The 18,771-nt window shown below is 41.2% G+C and overlaps 1 protein-coding gene across 1 annotated transcript in view; it reads right to left on the bottom strand.

Moving 5' to 3' along the window:
- The window catches only part of LOC125244089 (gastrula zinc finger protein XlCGF57.1-like), a 130,157-nt gene extending 111,691 nt beyond the window's left edge, over positions 1-18,466 (bottom strand). The window contains exons 1-3 of the mRNA XM_048154050.1: positions 18,286-18,466; positions 17,542-17,734; positions 7,121-8,441 (exon numbers count right to left, since the gene is read on the bottom strand). Coding sequence (XP_048010007.1) covers positions 7,121-8,441; positions 17,542-17,734 — 1,514 coding nt within the window. The 5' untranslated portion in view covers positions 18,286-18,466. The remainder of the gene's footprint in view (positions 1-7,120; positions 8,442-17,541; positions 17,735-18,285) is intronic.
- Between the last annotated feature and the right edge of the window lie 305 nt (positions 18,467-18,771).

Here is an 18,771-nt window from a genome sequence, read left to right as displayed (position 1 = left end):
TGCGTCTTCACTAAACCTTGTCAGTTGTATTTGTTTTATGGATTGGACATTAAAGCAATTAGACGATCGGATGTGTATTATTATATTGAGCTATCGCGCTCACGCAGCTGCATTGTGCCACGAACACTCATACAAACAGCTGCGCAAAACGTGAAGATTGCGCGCGCACACAGAGGAACGCAGAAACTAGTTGTCAGCTCTGTCCTGAGATTTATCACTAAAGTAGCTTAGAAACTCAAAACTTATTATAGCATATATTTTTCTACATTTGAAGGAACTATTTACAACCCACAGCTTCACAATTAATAGAGAGACGGTATGACTAATTCACACATGCAATCACTCGTTCTGGTATACTAATTTATCTTTATCTGATTTACAACAAGCAGAAATATGTAAGAAATTGAGTCAGTTAACCCATGATCTGTGACATTCACATCTTCAGAATCTGTATCGTCAAAAAGAGAAAACATTGTTCAGTTCAGACAGAACCATCTTTTCCAGCAGAAACATGTTTTCATAGCGGGTAATTGTAATCTAGCAATGAAGTGCTTTTAAAGAATATTTTCTTGTCACACAAGGTGGTACCACTCAAACATTAACGTGCTTCATCTATATATAAACCTTTCATTTAAAATGGTATTAACAGAAAACCTTTGATTTACTGGTCTGACACAAATACAACTGTAAGTATGTCCAGGATAAAGAGAGATGTATATCAGCATTGACTATCGGCCAAAATGAGTTAAAAAGGCAAAAATCCAGTATTGTGCATCCCTAGTTCTAGAGAAGCAGCGAATGCATTTTGCATTATATTGTGTACCTCAACAGTCATGTACATTGATGAATTCATTTAGCCAGTTTGGCTCTCCCAAATGAACACCTTGAGATGTGTGAGCTGTACCTCATCTTTGACAGAGCTCACACAATGCTTCATCTCTCCACAGATACACGTCTGAGGGACAGGTCCAGGACGGTCCATCCTCAGAGGTTGTATCTGCAGAATAATAGCCCAAAGGTTATGTCGTGTTAAGGCAGGGGTGTCCAAATTCAGTCCTGGAGGACCACTGTCCTGCAGAGTTTAGCCCCTACTTGCCTCAAAAATATACATTCTGGCGGTCATATCTCTTACTAATTGTTACGTTTTTCAGAAAATACGAAACACCCTCTTCAAACTCTGGTGTGTCATTGTTGTTTGAAGATAAGCATACATGTTTTCCATCAGTAAGGGCACTTATTGACCTCACCCTTAGTGAAGAAATGTTAATCTTTGTGCCATCTCTCACAAAGGTGACCGCTAATAAAACTGTATGTGACTAAAGTATAGCAGCACTCACTGTTAGGTTGTCTTCTGTAATTTAATACTTATATATTACTTCACAAGAGCAAATTACTTTACATAACATTTATATAACATAATAAGAACATATCAATTAAATGCAGGCAAAATGCATTACCAGCACAATGAAATAGAAAAAAACACACAAGGTAAAACAGACACTGTATAAAGTAGGGAAACTTTGAACACCAAAGGAAAACCAAATTGGGAGCACATCATAAGCACACTGACTAATTACTAACAAAATAAACCACAGAAGATTCAAATAGTGATAGAGAACGCGTTATACTTGCAGCTTCACCACGGCTGGCTGGACTGACTGCCAGTAACCCACCAGTATTTGACTGCTTTATTTGAAAATGTAAACATCAATTATACAAAAAAATAGTCATAACAGTATATTTATAACAATAAAATAATGTATTTCCATGCAGCAAGTGTGATGGAGAACGCATTATACTTGCAGCTGGGCTGAGCGTCAGTTTCAAACAGTTGAAACAGTCATTTGACTGCTTTAATTGAGATAAACTCACATAAAACATCAATCATACAAAAGAATAGAGTGCTGCTGCTTTCTTGGCCAGGTCACTCTTGTAAAAGAGATTTTAAACTCAATGAGTTTTTTAACCTGGTTAAATAAAGAAATGAATGAATTAAAAATTATATTCATAATAATAAAACGATGAATTTCCATGCAGCAAGAGTGATAGGGAACGTGTTACACTCTGCCAGCCACCAGCCCACCACCTACAGACCTGTCAGAATCAGACTGGCAGCTGCCACCAGGTCACGTGACCTGTCAGTAAAATCACCCATGTAAAACTAATCCCGTCCGAATAGGGCTTTTGGAAACAAGGAAGAAGAAAAAACCATCAAAAACTGAGACAATCATCAACTACTTTCTGTAATAAATTCAAGGGTGAATATAAATAAATTAATATAAATAAATTAATACCTGGGTGAAATCACCTTTGCAGAGTTATACACTTGCGCGCTAGCTGTTATCTGATTAGTGATATTAAACGGCCTACTGTTAATGGATAGCTGTCTATCTAAACACATCTTGGCACAATCAAAAAGTATGGACACTTTCAAAACTTTAACATATATTTAATTATGATCAATACTTACAGGCTACTGATTATTCCTATAAATATGGTAACATTGTATGGTATTCCTGCAAGAAAAGTGTTAGAAAAGTGTTACCTGCTACAATAGGTCTTGTTAGAATGGGACATACCATATACACTTGTGGTATATTACATTTTAACATTTATTCAGAACACATATCATGACTGTTCAAAAACATATTTATATCCTACTAACTAGGGTAAAAGCGCAATAACACAAAGAATGAAAATGCAACTATATATTTAGACACTTTTATTTGTTGAATTAGTAAATTTGATGACTGCTAAGCTTTCACTCATTTGAGAGCTTGTTGCGAGTGGCTTCTTTTAAAGATTTAGAGTCCACATCAGGGAATGCACATCTCACCTTTCCTGCAATGGAAAATAGGACAGCTTAGCTGAATACAACTGCATAGTATAACATAGAGGGCCAAATCTGCATATCTAGTGCATATCCATATCTCTGTGCTCCTTTATTATCACTGTCATTTGTCGCCAGATACCGAGGGTCTGGATGAATTTGATGGTCTGCACTGAATTTTATTTTATTTTTATTTAAACTTTATTTAAACAGGCAAGTCATTAAGAACAAGTTCTTATTTTCAATAACAGCCAGGACTGAATCCTGCTGACCTCTGCTATTAGGGGGGGAAATAACTAAAAATAGGACTGTAAATGTTGAGAAATGTTACCTTACAGTGCTCATTCAAACCAGCAGAGAATCACTTACTAGAAATACTGACTGAGGCAGTATGACATCAATGTAAATAAAGATGAAGAGCTTGTTGTCATGTTGCATCATGTATCTCAGATCATTATGTAGTTTCGTGTATACTACATTTAGCCGAGGCTGCAAAACCGACTCCCTGCTACAAATATGGTAGAACTATCACTTCTATCACTAAAGATTGCTTTAAAATTAATCTTCCTTGCCTTAGCATACCAAATAGCTTAGAAGAACTCAATGTTGCAACAGAAACTATTGACTCACGCTTTTCCAATACACTAGACACAACTGCTCCTTTGCACTTAAAGAACATAAAGGAAAATAGTCTAAAGCTGTGGTACAATGAGCACACTCAAGCCCTTAGGAGAGCAGCCAGAAAAATGGAGCGCAGCTTGAAGAAAACAAAACTAGACGTTTCTCACATTTCATGGAAAGAAAGCATTTTTGTGTACAGAAAGGCCTTAATTACTGCTAGCTCTGCTTATTTTTCAACTCTCTTAGAAGAAAATAAACACATAATAAGGAACAGCTGGAGGAACAATTTGCAACTTATTAGGTCAATTGGCAACATGATTGGGTATAAAAAGAGCCTCTCAGAGTGGCAGTGTCTCTCAGAAGTCAAGATGGGCAGAGGATCACCAATTCCCCCAATGCTGTGGTAAAAAATAGTAACGCAATATCAGAAAGGAGTTTCTCAGAGAAAAATTGCAAAGAGTTTGAAGTTATCATCATCTACAGTGCATAACATCATCCAAAGATTCAGAGAATCTGGAACAATCTCTGTGCGTAAGGGTCAAGACCGGAAAACCATACTAGATGCCTGTGATCTTCGGGCCCTTAGACGGCACTGCATCACATACAGGAATGCTACTGTAATGGAAATCACAACATGGGCTCAGGAATACTTCCAGAAAACATTGTCGGTGAACACAATCCACCGTGCCATTCGCCATTGCCGGCTAAAACTCTATAGGTCAAAAAAGAAGCCATATCTAAACATGATCAAGGAGCACAGGTGTTTTCTCTGGGCCAAGGCTCATTTAAAATGGACTGTGGCAAAGTGGAAAACTGTTCTGTGGTCAGACGAATCAAAATTTGGAGTTCTTTTTGGAAAACTGGGACGCCATGTCATCCGGACTAAAGAGGACAAGGACAACCCAAGTTGTTATCAGCGCTCAGTTCAGAAGCCTGCATCTCTGATGGTATGGGGTTGCATGAGTGCATGTGGCATGGGCAGCTTACACATCTGGAAAGGCACCATCAATGCTGAAAGGTATATCCAAGTTCTAGAACAACATATGCTCCCATCCAGATGTCGTTTCTTTCAGGGAAGTCCTTGCATTTTCCATCATGACATTGCCAGACCACATACTGCATCAATTACAACATCATGGCTGCGTAGAAGAAGGATACAGGCCCAGATCTTTCACCCAAAAAAAACAGGCCTGGTAAATTCTGTCTGTCTCTGCATCACTGGAAGAAGACATGTCTGCGTGGACAAAAAGACAGGCCATTGCTGGAAAAAAATTCAAGGCTGTGATGCCAGAAATTTTAAATTGCATGTTGACTGCAGACAGTAAAGCTAGATCCCAGTGCTAGATGGGATATGCTCTAGACCCCCCATGCCATGACACTCTAAAGGAAAAGCAAGCATAGCTATTGGTTGGATGGACTTGATAGTTAAACCAGCTTGTGACATTAGAGTTCGATGCCAATAATATGGTAAATTGTTCAATAACTTTTTTCTCCCTTCTGTAGCCTTAAGACATAAACTACAACTTTAATAATGTTATTTATTTTTGTACTTGATACAGTATGTTTCAATGATGATGCATGACAAATAAAAGCTGATACACACAGTGGAACACAGTGTTCCAGATCAGATTCATACAGAGCTGAATGTGTGGCACATTTATGGTTAAATTTCATATTAATTGAGGTAAATGCAACATTTATGATTATTTAACTGTTGTTGATGAAAATTTATTTAACAGGACAGACGAACCACCTCTTTTTAATGGACTGTTTGTCTTTTACCCCTTTTCCACCAAGGCAGATTGAGTGCTAGTTCGGAGCCAGAGCCTAATTCAAATCAGTTCTTTGTCTTTCGACACCCAAAGCACCAGCTCCGAACCAGGAAAAGTGGTTCGTAATTAGCACCAAAACATTGCTGGGCTAGAAGTAAGAGCCGCTTGCATCAGGGGCTGGAGGCGGGGTTACCGTGACCAACAAGAATCTTGTGACTGCCTTTTTTGCAATAGCAACTAATCGAGCTAATAGCAGCTTGATTGTAATCTCCATCTATATACAAATTACGGCGAGCCGTGTTTGGATGCCGATGTAGTTTGCAAAGCCATAAGTATCAACAGTAGTGAAACATCCGCGATTGTTGATAGAAGGCTTGTTCGAGATGCATCGGAGCATCACAGACCGATTCGGCGGGTGACATCGGAGTGCCACGGGTCTCTCTGCGGGAAGCTGATGCATCTCGAGCTTGGTGTGGTGTGTTTGTGTTTGTGTTTGGCGCTGCGCTGCACCACTAGCTTTCCTGTGAAATATGAGACGTATGCAATGACATAAGACCTGGCTCTCTAGCCCGTGGAAAGGCAAACCGGTTCTTAGAAGGCTCGTCAGTTGAACCAACTCCGAACTGGCACTACCTCTGAATTAGCACCCGGTTCGTGCCGGTGGAAAGGGGGTATTAGAATTGGTCACTTTTAACTTGTAACAGAGTCATTTTCATTGTAAAGTATGTGTACATTTATTTAAGAATTGTTTACAGGTACTCTTTACACCTCTGCTCTTTCCACAGTGATGACTTCTAAAACCGTTCTCTTTCCAGTGAATCCTCATGTGGACCTTAAGGTCCCCTTTAAATATGAAACTCTTTCCACACTGACCACATGTAAATTACTTCTCTTTAGTGTGAATATTCATGTGTTCCCTAAGGCTTCGTTACCATGTTGAAGCCATTCCCGCACAGAGTGCAGGTGTAAAGGCAGGAACACACCAAGCCGACATCAACGAACTAGTGGCGCCAAAAGCAGACTGTGGTTTTGGCTCACGTCGGCAGCGTCTGTGTCTAAAGTTGCCCTGACACACCAAACCGACACTCGACAGCCGAAGGACAAGTAGCACATCCCTTCTGTGCCTGCATAAGATGAAATGCCTTTCCGAACCAGCAGGTGACAGTATCTGAACAGCCAATCAGGATGATCAGATGGACCGAGGAGCTCCGAAAAAAAAAAAAAAAAAAAAACAGCCAATGAGAACCAACTTCAGCTGACGATGCGGGACGGAGACACATTTTTGTGAATACGCATGAATTTTGTATCAGATAGGCGTTTTGTCCACACGGATCCGGCGTTTTCGGAAGGTAAAACCGCTATTTTTTGAAACCGGCCCCCAGAGTGGATAAATCTGAAAATGCTGTCTTTGTGTTTTTGTGTGTACAGCCTACCTGTATATTTTGAGAAACGATGATGTCATCACCCCACGTGTCGACCCTAGTCAGACGCTGCTAACAGCAGCAACAACAATAGCTGACTCTAGATGCTTATGTTCACATTGCAGAAGCCACTGAGCCATAATAAAGCGTTATTTCTAAGCTTTACTATAGTTTGTATACAGCGCGCAAGGTTTATGCTCATGCTCCAAGTCTTATTCACTGCTTTAAGTGTATCTCTGTGGCAGAATTACAGTGCCACATACTGGTCTGGCATGTATATACATCGTTTTGATTTGTTTCAGAGGTTTTGTGTGGACAAAGGTATTTCTTGAGACAAGAAAAAAAAAAAAAAAAAAGATTGCATAAGGTAAGCTCCGGCTTTGTGTGGACATAGCCTTAGTCGGCCGATGAACAAAAACTACCTTAAAAAACTACTTAAGGCAGGAACAAACTAAGGTGTGTTCCTGCCTTAAGGCTTTTCTCCAGTGTGTGTTCTCATGTGGTCTTTAAGGCTTTCTTTTCGACTGAAACTCTTTCCACACTGTTGACAGGCATAATGTTTCTCTCCAGTGTGAATTCTCATGTGGACTTTAAGGCTTCTTTTATGACTGAAACTCTTTCCACATTGTCGGCAGATATATGGCTTTTCTCCAGTGTGAATTCTCATGTGGCCTGTAAGGTTTTCTTCACGTGTGTAACTCTTTCCACATTGTTGGCAGGTGTAAGGCTTCTCTCCAGTGTGAATTCTGATGTGGCCTATAAGGCTTCTTTTATAACTGAAACTCTGTCCACATTGTCGGCAGATATACAGATTTTCTCCAGTGTGAATTCTCATGTGGACTTTAAGGCTTTCTTCACGTGTGTAACTCTTTCCACATTGTTGGCAGGTGTAAGGCTTCTCTCCAGTGTGAATTCTCATGTGGACTTTAAGGATTTCTTCATGTGTGAAACTCTTTCCACATTGTTGGCAGGTATATGGATTTTCTCCAGTGTGAATTCTCATGTGGATTATAAGGCTTCTTTTATAACTGAAACTCTGTCCACATTGTCGGCAGATATATGGATTTTCTCCAGTGTGAATTCTCATGTGGACTTTAAGGCTTTCTTCATGTGTGAAACTCTTTCCACATTGTTGGCAGATGAAAGTTTTTTCTCCAGTGTGAATTCTCATGTGGACTTTAAGATTTTCATTTTTAATGAAACTCTTTCCACACTGTTGGCAGGTGAAGGGTTTCTCTCCAGTGTGAATTCTCATGTGGGCTATAAGGGTTATTTTTTGACTGAAACTCTGTCCACATTGTTGGCAGGTGAAGGGTTTCTCTCCAGTGTGAATTCTCATGTGGACTTTAAGGCTTCCTTTATGTGTGAAACTCTGTCCAAATAGTTGGCAGGTGAAGGGTTTCTCTCCCGTGTGAATTCTCATGTGATATTTAAGGGTTTCTTTATGTCTGAAACTCTTTCTACACTGTTGGCAGGTATAAGGCTTTTCTCCAGTATGAATTCTCATGTGGACTTTAAGGCTTCCTTTATGTGTGAAACTCTGTCCACATTGTTGGCAGGTGAAGGGTTTCTCTCCCGTGTGAATTCTCATGTGATATTTAAGGGTTTCTTTATGTCTGAAACTCTTTCCACACTGTTGGCAGGTGAAATAACTTTTAGTTCCAGTATTTTGAGCTCTTTTTTGTGAGGAAGCCTGTGTCGCTCTTTCCCCAGTCATGAAATGATGTTTGTAATAATGTTCTTCCTCTTCTTGCCTTTCATTAAGTTCATGGCTCGTCTCTTTCAATGCCATCAGGTCTAGAGCAAAAATAGACATAAAACAATTTAGACATTTAAAGCATCAAAACCAACAACATGTTTGTATCTTATGGATCAAGGATGGGCAGCTTTGGTACTTGAGGGCCACTCTTTTGCAGAGTTAAGTTTCATCCCTAATCAAATACACCTGCCTGTAATTTTCAAGCATTCCTGAAGACTTAAGGCTGATTTATACTTATACTTATACTTATACTAACCTATTACGTACCCTGATGCGCACCTCTTAAAAAAAAAAGTAACACGTCAATTCTACCCAGACTGCAAGCGCTTTATGTTGATGAAGTTTTGAGAGTGTAGAGAGCACAACTTTTATTTGTTTGTACCATATAAGAACCGAATAAACCACGAGTTCCAGTCACGCTGACCCTGTCATCTTACTTCCACATTTTTGAACCTCGTAACAGAGTGTTTTCAGCTTCCATAGGAATGAAAAAAACATTGTTTCAGGGGACACATGCAATCAAACTGCAACAAAAGTCGTTACCTATTTGCTGCTTCTCTGACAACGAACATGACAAGCTGCTTCTTCTTTAGCTTTTACCTTGATACTCAAGACTGTGGACACTACGTGGACTCTGCATGCATGTGACATGGACAACGTCACAAAGTATAAATTAAAAACCGACGCATAGACTAGGGATGGCCATTTTTCCAAAATTTTGTATTCGAATATATGGACTCGTAAAAAAACGAATATTGGTTTATTTAAATGATGTTAAACGAAAAAACGCTAATAAAGCAGACAGCGCCAGTTATCGTACAAAATGTAATGTACATAATATACTCAAGTCAGTATATGATTATCGTGTTTATATTGTTTCACATGTTCATGTTGAGAAAAAAACTATAATATCCACATGCCCAGGTGAGAAAATGAGCTGCGCTGACACAAAGTTAAGTTTCTAACAGCAGCACTTTGTATTTTCTGTTCGTAAATATATATCTCCCTCGATGAAACTAAAAGGAAGCATATATCTCAAAATCCTTTTGCTATCACATAAGTTTCCTTTCGATACACTCATATTGTGTATGGGGAAAGGTCTCATTTTTTCCCCGTTACTGAAGCCTTTTTCAGTAACGCAGTGTAACTGCATCGTCATTGGTTCATTCATAGACAAGCCCCGGTCTCTCCCTCTGGTCTCTTCGGGCCAGCAGTAGAGGGCTTTACGGAATGCTTCACTGCAGCACAGAAGTTGTCCCAAGCCATGCAACACTTCCTGCCCAAGAGCTCCAGTTCTGCGTCTGCTTCCAGCCGCCCCAGGTCTGCGCCGGCTCAACAGAACAAGCCTGCCCCCTCTGCCTCTCAGGCAGCAGCTCCTAAGGATCAGCGCCAGCGCTCACTCCCCACAAAGCGCTCCTCCTCGCTGGACCCGGCACCTGCTAAGTCTTCCTGATCTATCAGGAAGGAAGAGGATGGGGCAAGGTCTCGCCAAGGCCGGACCACCCCAAAAGCTCCTTCTTTCAATTTCCCCTCCGCCCCGTTTAACTCCGAGCATGGGAGATATGTTCAGTGTTGTGCTAACTGGGCCCAAAAATGTTGCATCCATGCAAAACGCAGTTCTCATGGCGAACACAATAAATATTTTACCTTCTCAAAGACAGAGCAATTCTCCTCTTCCACTCTCTCCGGTGTATGGGCCCCTAATCGGCGGTCCGTCATCTGATGCCATTCAACCTCGTCACACGGCCCGAGGCCTGGCAGGCCATCCCTGGAGTGTCAAGCTGGGTTCTGGGGACCATAAGTCGGGGACACTCGCTGCAGTTCGCCCGACAACCCCCGCGTTTCAGCGGGGTGCTTCTGACTTAAGTAAACATGGACGACTCACATGTCCTCCGAGCCGAAGTCGCGACTCTGCTGAGGAAGGGAGCTATAGAAATAGTCTCCCCTCAGAGAGCGAGTTGGGGTTCTACAGCCGTTATTTCCTGGTCCCCAAGAAAGATGGCGGTCTCAGACCCATCTTAGATCTCAGACTCTTGAACCTCTCCCTCATGAGATGGAAGTTCAAGATGTTAACGCTGAAGCAGATCCTCGCGCAGATTTGCCCCGGGGACTGGTTCTGCTTGCTGGACCTGAAAGATGCATACTTTCATATCCAGATAGCCCCCCGTCAAAGGCAATTCTTGAGATTCACGTTCGAGGGTGTGGCTTACCAATATACAGTCCTTCCCTTTGGGCTGTCCCTGGCTCCTTACACTTTTTTCCAAGTGCATGAACGCGGCGCTTTCCCCACTGAGACAGATGGGAATCTGGGTCCGACGACTGGCTCATTCTAGCCCAGTCGCGAACCGAGTTGGAGCATCACAGATCCGTGCTACTCAGCCACATGGAATGCCAGGGACTAAGGGTCAATTTTGCCAAAAGCTCACTGCTCCCCAGCCAGCGTATAACGTTCCTGGGTGCAGTTCTCGACTCAGCCAGCATGACGGCTGTAGTCTCGCCAGAGCGTGCTCTGGCCATTCGGCAGCTCATGGCATTAGTCAGGAACAGAGCCTATCTCCCTCTGAAACTCTTCCAGAGGATGTTAGGGCTGATGGCTTCCGCCTTCCCGGTTCTGCAGCTCGGCCTTCTTCGGATGCGGCCTCTGCAATACTGGTTGAAGTTTCGGGTCCCTCCTCACGCCTGGCAGCACGGCCGCCTGCGTCTCAGGGTCAATCGGGCCTGTTTGACAGCTCTGAAACCCTGGACGAACCCTGCATGGTTCAGTCAAGGAGTACCCCTACAGGTGGTGTTCAGAAGGACAGTGCTCTCAACAGATGTGTCCAACACAGGTTGGGGTGCTCTTTGCGAGGGCAGACCTGCCTTCGGCTCGTGGTCCCACGAGGAAAGCCATCTGCACATCAACTGCCTCGAGATGCTGGCAGTGATTCGAGCCCTCCATGTCCCAGTCCAGTCGGACAGCATGACAGTGGTGTCATATATAAATCACCAGGGCGGTCTTTCGTCCAGTCACTTGTGTGCTCTGGTGAAGCATCTTCTGGAATGGGTATTACCGAGGCTACAGTCGCTCAAAGCGACTCACATACCCGGGAGAACAAATTTGGGAGAGATATGCTATCCTGGAGCAACGTCCCCTCAGACGAGTGGATGCTCCACCCCCCGAGGGTTCTCACAATCTGGGAGATCTTCGGGAGGGCAGAGGTAGACCTCTTCTCCTCAGAAGACAACTCTCACTGCCCAATTTATTTTTCGAAGGAGGAAGATGCGCTGGCCCACGTCTGACCCAGCACCCTCCTTTACGCATTTCCCCCGATCGCTCTGATCCCTCAGGTCATCAGACGAATCAGGGAAGACAAGCACAGAGTTCTCCTAGTGGCCCCGCTCTGGAGGAGCCAAGTTTGGTACTCAGAGCTGCTCAGGCTTTCCACAGAAGCCCCGTGGCCGATCCCCCTGAGACGGGACCTCCTCTCTCAGGCGAACAGGACAATCTGGCATCCTCAGCCAGAACTCTGGGCTCTGCACCTCTGGTCCCACGATGGGAGCCTGCAAGCCTCCCAGGGGACGTGCTAAATACCATCTCTCAGGCAAGAGCCCCGTCCACAAGACGCCTCTACGCCCAGAAATGGTCAGTCTTTGTTTGCTGGTGCTCTGCACGCAACATAGACCCAGTGGAGTGTGACGTATCACCGATACTGTGTTTCCTCCAAGAGCATTTAGATATGGGTTGCTCCCCTTCAATGCTCAAAGTTTAGGTAGCAGCCATTGCAGCGTTTCACGCTCCTATCGCTGGCCAGTCAGTGGGACAAAACAGCCTTGTGGCATGTTTCTTGAGAGGTTCTAGGCGACTGAATCCTCCTCGTCCTCTCACCATTCCCACATGGGACCTCTCTTTGGTCCACAGAGCTCTTAAAGGGCCACCCTTTGGGCCACTGTGTTTAGCTAACCTCAGGCCCCTGACGCTCAAAACCGCTCTGCTACTTACTCTAGCATTGGTCAAGCGTGTTGGCGACTTGCAGGCCCCTCTCTGTGAGCCCTGCGTGCCTTGAATTCGGGCCCAACGACTCCAAAGTCGTTTTGAAACCTAGGACTGGTTACATTGGTTATGTTCAGGGCATTGAGGACCTATGTTTATCTGCTTTAGCGGCTACACCAAAGGGTCTTTGGTCTCTAAGCAACATCTCTCGCATTGGATAGTCGACGCTATCGCTCTTTGTTACTCCTCTATGGGCCAGAACTGCCCCATAGGAGTTATGGCTTCCTCTTGGGCCTGGTCCAGTGGAGTGAAGCGGCCGGCTGGTCCTCGCCGTCCACTTTTGTCAGATTTTATAATTTGGATATCCCAACCTTACAAGCTCGGGTCCTCTCGGTATGATACAGCGGCCTCTTTTGAGCTCCGCTTCATACTTCTCCAGGAGTTAACTCCCTTCTGTAGTGTAACATTGGGTACGACGGCTCCGGCCTTCTCACTTGTCTGCTGGTTCTCTCACGGTGTCCAAGACAAGTCCAGTCATTCCCTGCCGTGGCACGGCGCGGTTGAATTCATTCCCTATACGCAGTACGAGTGAAGTATCGAAAGGGAACATACTCGGTTACTAACGTAACCTCGGTTCCCTGAGATATGGAACGAGTACTGCGTTACATGCCGTGCCACGAGGCTGCGGCTTCAGTGTCGTCGCTTCAGTCGTATGACCTGAAATCCTATGGCGAAACACCTTCTTATATAGCGCTTATCCCCGCCCCTTTCAGCGGGAATTTTCGCATGCTTTGTCGCCATAGACCGTGTAGCTACGCCGCGCCATCATTGGTTCAACAACTTGTCTATGAGTGAACCAATAATGATGCAGTTACACTGCATTATTGAAAAATGCTTCAGTAATGGGGAAAAAGGAGACCTTTCCCCATACCCAGTACTCGTTCTGTATCTCAGGGAACCGAGGTTACGTTAGTAACCGAGTACGTTATCTTCTCTGCTCACTTGGGTTACAGCTGCGCTTACCTGTCGTGAATGCAATGATGGACAGCTGTCTTTCCTCATTCAACGGGTGTTTTGATTTCATGTGCTTTCTCATTATGGTGGTGATATTATGATAACTCAGTTTCAATAATTAATTTGATCAAAAGTAATTCCATTTTGTAAGATCATTTTCATCTAATAATTCCAAACATCGCAAGGCAGGCAACAACATTTTGTGATGATCCAATAAAATAAACCTTTTAAACATGCTCCACAGTACCACCCGGTGCATTTAGTTATAACTGCAAATTTTAGTTCTTAGGATTTATCATGGATTCACTGCATTACGGCCAGCAAAGCAACAGAGTAAAATTCAAATACTGGACTATTTGTGCACACCCCTAGTACAGACTACTGCGCAGAGTCTCGGGTGTAGGTGCGACACAAAAATAAATATCAGCCTTTACCGTTACATTTTGGGATTGGGTTAATTTTTTACAGGTTTGTTTGATCAATGATGGAGCTAAACTCTGCAGAATAGTGTCTCTCCAGGACCAGAGTTGCCCATCTACAGATCTTATACAGCAGTGGTTTTCAAACCAGGTCCAAAGGGACCCACCACTGCACATTTATGTATCCTTTATTTTTCACATCTGGTTAAGATCATCAGCTTGTTAGAAGATTGCTGACACTGATGGAGGAATTTACAAACTACAATTTCTGTTCATCACTAAGGTGAGAACCAGACACAATATAAACCTAAATATACTCATATTATTTAAATTAATTGGAAAGTGTTTTACTATTCAGTAAGTAAAAGAAGATATTTGTTGTTGTAATGTCAGACATAGCACATGCATTAGACGGAAAGATTGAGTGTTTATGAGATGTTTTCCTCAGCACAAAACTGGTTATACTCTTACCCTGTAAATGTTACAAATTCATGCAAGTGTGCATTTTCTGACAACAGGCTCCATTAAACTTCAGTGAACAAATACCAGTACGAACATGTGCATCAAACAGACTGAGCACAGTTGAATAGAAATTAAACACTAGACGTCCTGTTCCTGGAGATCTACATTTCCTGCAGAGTTCAGATCCAACATTGATCAAACACACCTGAAGCTGTGAAATAAGATCTTCAGGGGCACTTGATAACTAAAAGCATTTGTGTTCGATCAGGGTTGGATCTGAACTCTGCATGTATGTAGATGTCCAGGAACAGGATTGGGCATTCTTGCTCTAGGTTCATCAGCTCATTATTAGAGACTCATGATCGGAAATTAATATTTCAAATAAATCTACAAGTGTCCTGTTGAGGTACTCCAGGGCTGTGCTGAAGTTCAGATTTTTTATGCCCTTCCCTTGTTAATTTCCCTCCATCTTAAGGACTCAGAAGTACATCATTGTTTACACTGAACCAACACTGGCAGAATCTGTCTAGCTACTTTAAATGTACCTCTCTGAGCTCTTGATTGCTTGGAATATGCAATGGAGCCGATTTGTAGATGCACTTATACTAAGTAAGTTATTGGCAGATCTGAGGGACCTAGGAGCTGAGTTCAAATAAATAAGATCAGAGATATAGGATGGTGCTTGTCCATTAAGAGCTTTAAAAACAATCAGCAACATTTTAAATTGAATTCTGAAAAAGACAGGAAGCCAGTAAAGTGATAAAATTCAAGTGATATGATCTTGTTTTTTGCACTAGTTAACGGTCTATCTGCTGCATTCTGGACCATCTGCAAATGTGCCAATGAGGATTGAGGAAGGCAAAGGTACAACGAATTACAACAGTCCAGCCGTGATGTGATAAATGTATGAATAACTTTCTCCAAATCTTGAAAGAAAAAGTGTTGATTTAAGTCTGGAAATGGTTTTCAGTTGATAGAAGCTGTTTTTAACAACTGAGCTAATTAGTTTTTCAAGACAAAGCTCAGAGTCAAAGATAACACCTACATTTTTTGCATGTGACGTAGTATATGGAGTAAGATTGTTTAAGTAATTGGCTATAGAGTTTTTTAATTGTTAAGCTGAAGGAAATTATTTGCCATCCAGCATTTAATATCCTCAAGACAGTCCATGAGAGGCTGCAGAGAATCTCTTGTTTTCAATGGAAGGTATAACTGAGAATCATCAGCATAGAAATGAAAAGAAATTTTGTATTTTCTAATTATGTTGCCAAGCGGAAGCATAGAAAATACTGTGACTATAAAAGGACCATTTTAAAGGCTTGAATATGTGCCACACTTACTGCTGCCAGCTGGTGACATGATAACAATTGATAAACAACAATTGATCAGCTCCCATGACCAAACATACAACCCCAACATGAAATGTGATGTATACAAATCCATTTCCAAAGGGGAAATTTGAACTGCGTTGCATAGTTAAGATATCTCCGGAAAGGGGATTGGTGCTGTGTGGCGCAGTTTGAGGTGTCTTGGCAAAAGGGGAGATTGAAACTTTGTATCAGTTCGAAGTGCCTTAACAGGTAGAGCTAGACAGCAGTCCTGGGGGGTATTCCAGAAAGCAGGTTATGTGACATACCTGGGTATGTTTAAGAGTAAGTAAGCGGATAACCTCAACTTTCGGTTCCAAAAACGGAGGTAACTTTTAGGGTATGTAAGTAACCATAGCAACTTGCTCTCTGAACATAACCTGCTCCGGAGCAGGTTATGTTCAAGGGTTAGTTAGCTTAAGAGGAATTTAGATGTGTGTTATATTATCAATATGGTTATATTAATGTATCTAAATTTGTTATATAGTTACAGTTATATACACAATGTTATATTATACAATATATAAATGTTTATTCAATTCTAATATATGAATTTTATTGTCATAGCACACATGGATCTACTTCTTAATCTTTATAACAGGACATTTTCTATGCTATAATTTCTATAATAAAATACATATCATATATGTGATATTTTATTAAATAATTCGCATCAAACTAACAATATTAAGATTAAAAATTATTGCACAACCACCCAATAGGTGGTGATGTGCACCAAGTAGGTTATGTAAATCGCCATTAAACAAAAGAAGAAGAATGAAGTAGAATGGCGCGCTTTTTCTTAGCGTCTGTTTCCATGGTGAATCATCGATTCGTCGCTCTGTTGAGAATGTCTTGTGTGTTAACCGGGAACATACTCTGGGTTGGCTGAACTTATTCCCGGATGCATTTTTGGAACCAGCATACCTTGAGTAAGCAAGGTTTGGGTTAATCAACCGAGAGTTCAGGGTATATGTGACAGTAAGTTAACCCTGCTTTCTGAAATACACCCCTGATCTGTGAAGAAGATCTGTTTAGATCTGCTCTGACGGACAACAAAAATTTCCCTGAAACTTCCTAGCTCTTCCATCCAGATAGCGAAATTCTCTGTTTTTACTGTTATCTCTATTTCTTATGCATTCCATTTTTTATTATTTTTAAGTACACAGCAACATACACAGGACAAATCCAAACATTGTCCTGAATGTGTGTGAAAACAACTGAAATGTGTCTGTGCAGAAAACAACATGCAATCAGTGCCGAGAGAGAGAGAGAGAGCTCATACATGATTTGGTTGAATATAACGGACTAAAATAATGGACAAAATATCTTAATAGAACATGATCTTTACTTAATATTGCATAATTTTGACAATGTTGGCTATTGCTACAAATATACCCGTGCGACTTACGACTGGTTTTGTGGTTTGGGGTCACATTTAATGGAAACACTGAATTTTAAAGTTGTCTTACGGGTGTGGAATGGCATGAGGGTAAGTAATAAATGACAGAATTTTGATTTTTGGGTGAACATACCCTTTAATCACAAGTAACCAGCCCTAAATCAAACCCTAACTCTTGCTCTACAGTAAGTCCACTTGAATGAAACGACTGAGTGAATTCAGACACTGAGTGCGTCTGAAGGAAGGGCTGCTGATTTCACAGAGTTTGTGCTGCTGTTTAATAATCATTTGAAACTGGAAATTCATTCAGCATGTGCAAACCTTAATTAAACCATTTAATGATCAATTAAACAGGAATTTATACCTGAATGATATTATGCTGGAATGAATGGATTCTGTAATATTATCTGTAAGATTATACTTCTGTATATTCTCTATTTCTGTAGAGCTGGACATTTTAATAATGATCAAATGACTGAGTTCAGCTGTGAGAATAAAACCAACCTGTTTGTTTCTCAGGATCTTCATGTTTTACACTGAATGTTTCTTCAATCTTTATTTCTTCAGTCTCCTCTTTATTAAAATCAATCTTTATGTCTTCAACCTCATCTTTAATGATCACCATCTTCGTGTCTTCAGTCTCCTCTTTAATAAACGCCATCTTTATGTCTTCAGTCTCCTCTTTAATGAACTCCATCTGTAAGAAGAGAATGATTAACAGAGTTAAAAGTCTTCAATGACCCATTTAGACAACAAAAAATGTCATAACTAACGGTGCAATTTAATAAACTTCATATTTCAGGCATTTATTATATACATTTGGTATTTAAAGAATTATAGATGATATTTAAATGATTACACTTTGACGAAAACATGATCAGTTAGTTTGTTAGTCTCGTTCATGTTCACTGTTTGAGCAGCACGTGTCGTGATTCACTGAATCATTTCTCAAAGTGTTTGATTCAATTGACTCGGAGTTGAAAAGTTCAGTTTCTCCATCATTACTCTCCAGAGACTGAACTCGTGTTCATGATAAACTGATTTATGATATATATAGAGAGAAATGAGACGCAGGTTTGCTGTTTCTCATCAGTGGATATGAGTTTTACTCACACAAATATCCTTCATTACAGTTAGATAAAGAATCACAAAGTTACATTAGATAGTAAATTAACTCATTTCACATTGCTGGTAAAACTATTAAAACTGTTTCTGTCGATTAAAACAGCTTAAATTCTTAAAACAAACCTTTATTTAGCAGAATCACAACAGATGCAGGAGCGCGGCGCAGTCTTATGACGTCATGTCGTCACTCCAAAATAAAAGTTATGCATTGTCTACAATCACAGAAGTGCATAGAAATCCAACTATTTTACCAGATAATTTTTGTATATTAAAATAGTAATATTAAAACAGTGACAAATATGGTACAAACAATGTTTAATATATATATATATATATATATATATATATATATATATATATATATCAGTGGCGAGCAGTGACTTTTTTAACCGGGTATGCTGGGTGGTGAGTCATGAAAAAATGTTGCCAATGCACTTTACATTGATTGAACATTCAAAAACGCTTAATGTATACTAAGGCAGTGATATTAACAGACCAAACTCAGTAAACACCATACTAATAAAGTATACTGTGTACAGCAAAGGAGATGAGCCCAGAATATGAACTCAATTCGTTTAATTAGCCTACACGTTGCATTTTCCTTCCATA

This window comes from Megalobrama amblycephala, linkage group LG1 (assembly GCF_018812025.1).
Source record: "Megalobrama amblycephala isolate DHTTF-2021 linkage group LG1, ASM1881202v1, whole genome shotgun sequence".
NCBI lineage: Eukaryota > Metazoa > Chordata > Actinopteri > Cypriniformes > Xenocyprididae > Megalobrama > Megalobrama amblycephala.
Note: the sequence above shows the minus strand (reverse complement) of the source record. Positions and strands in the feature narration are given on the sequence as shown.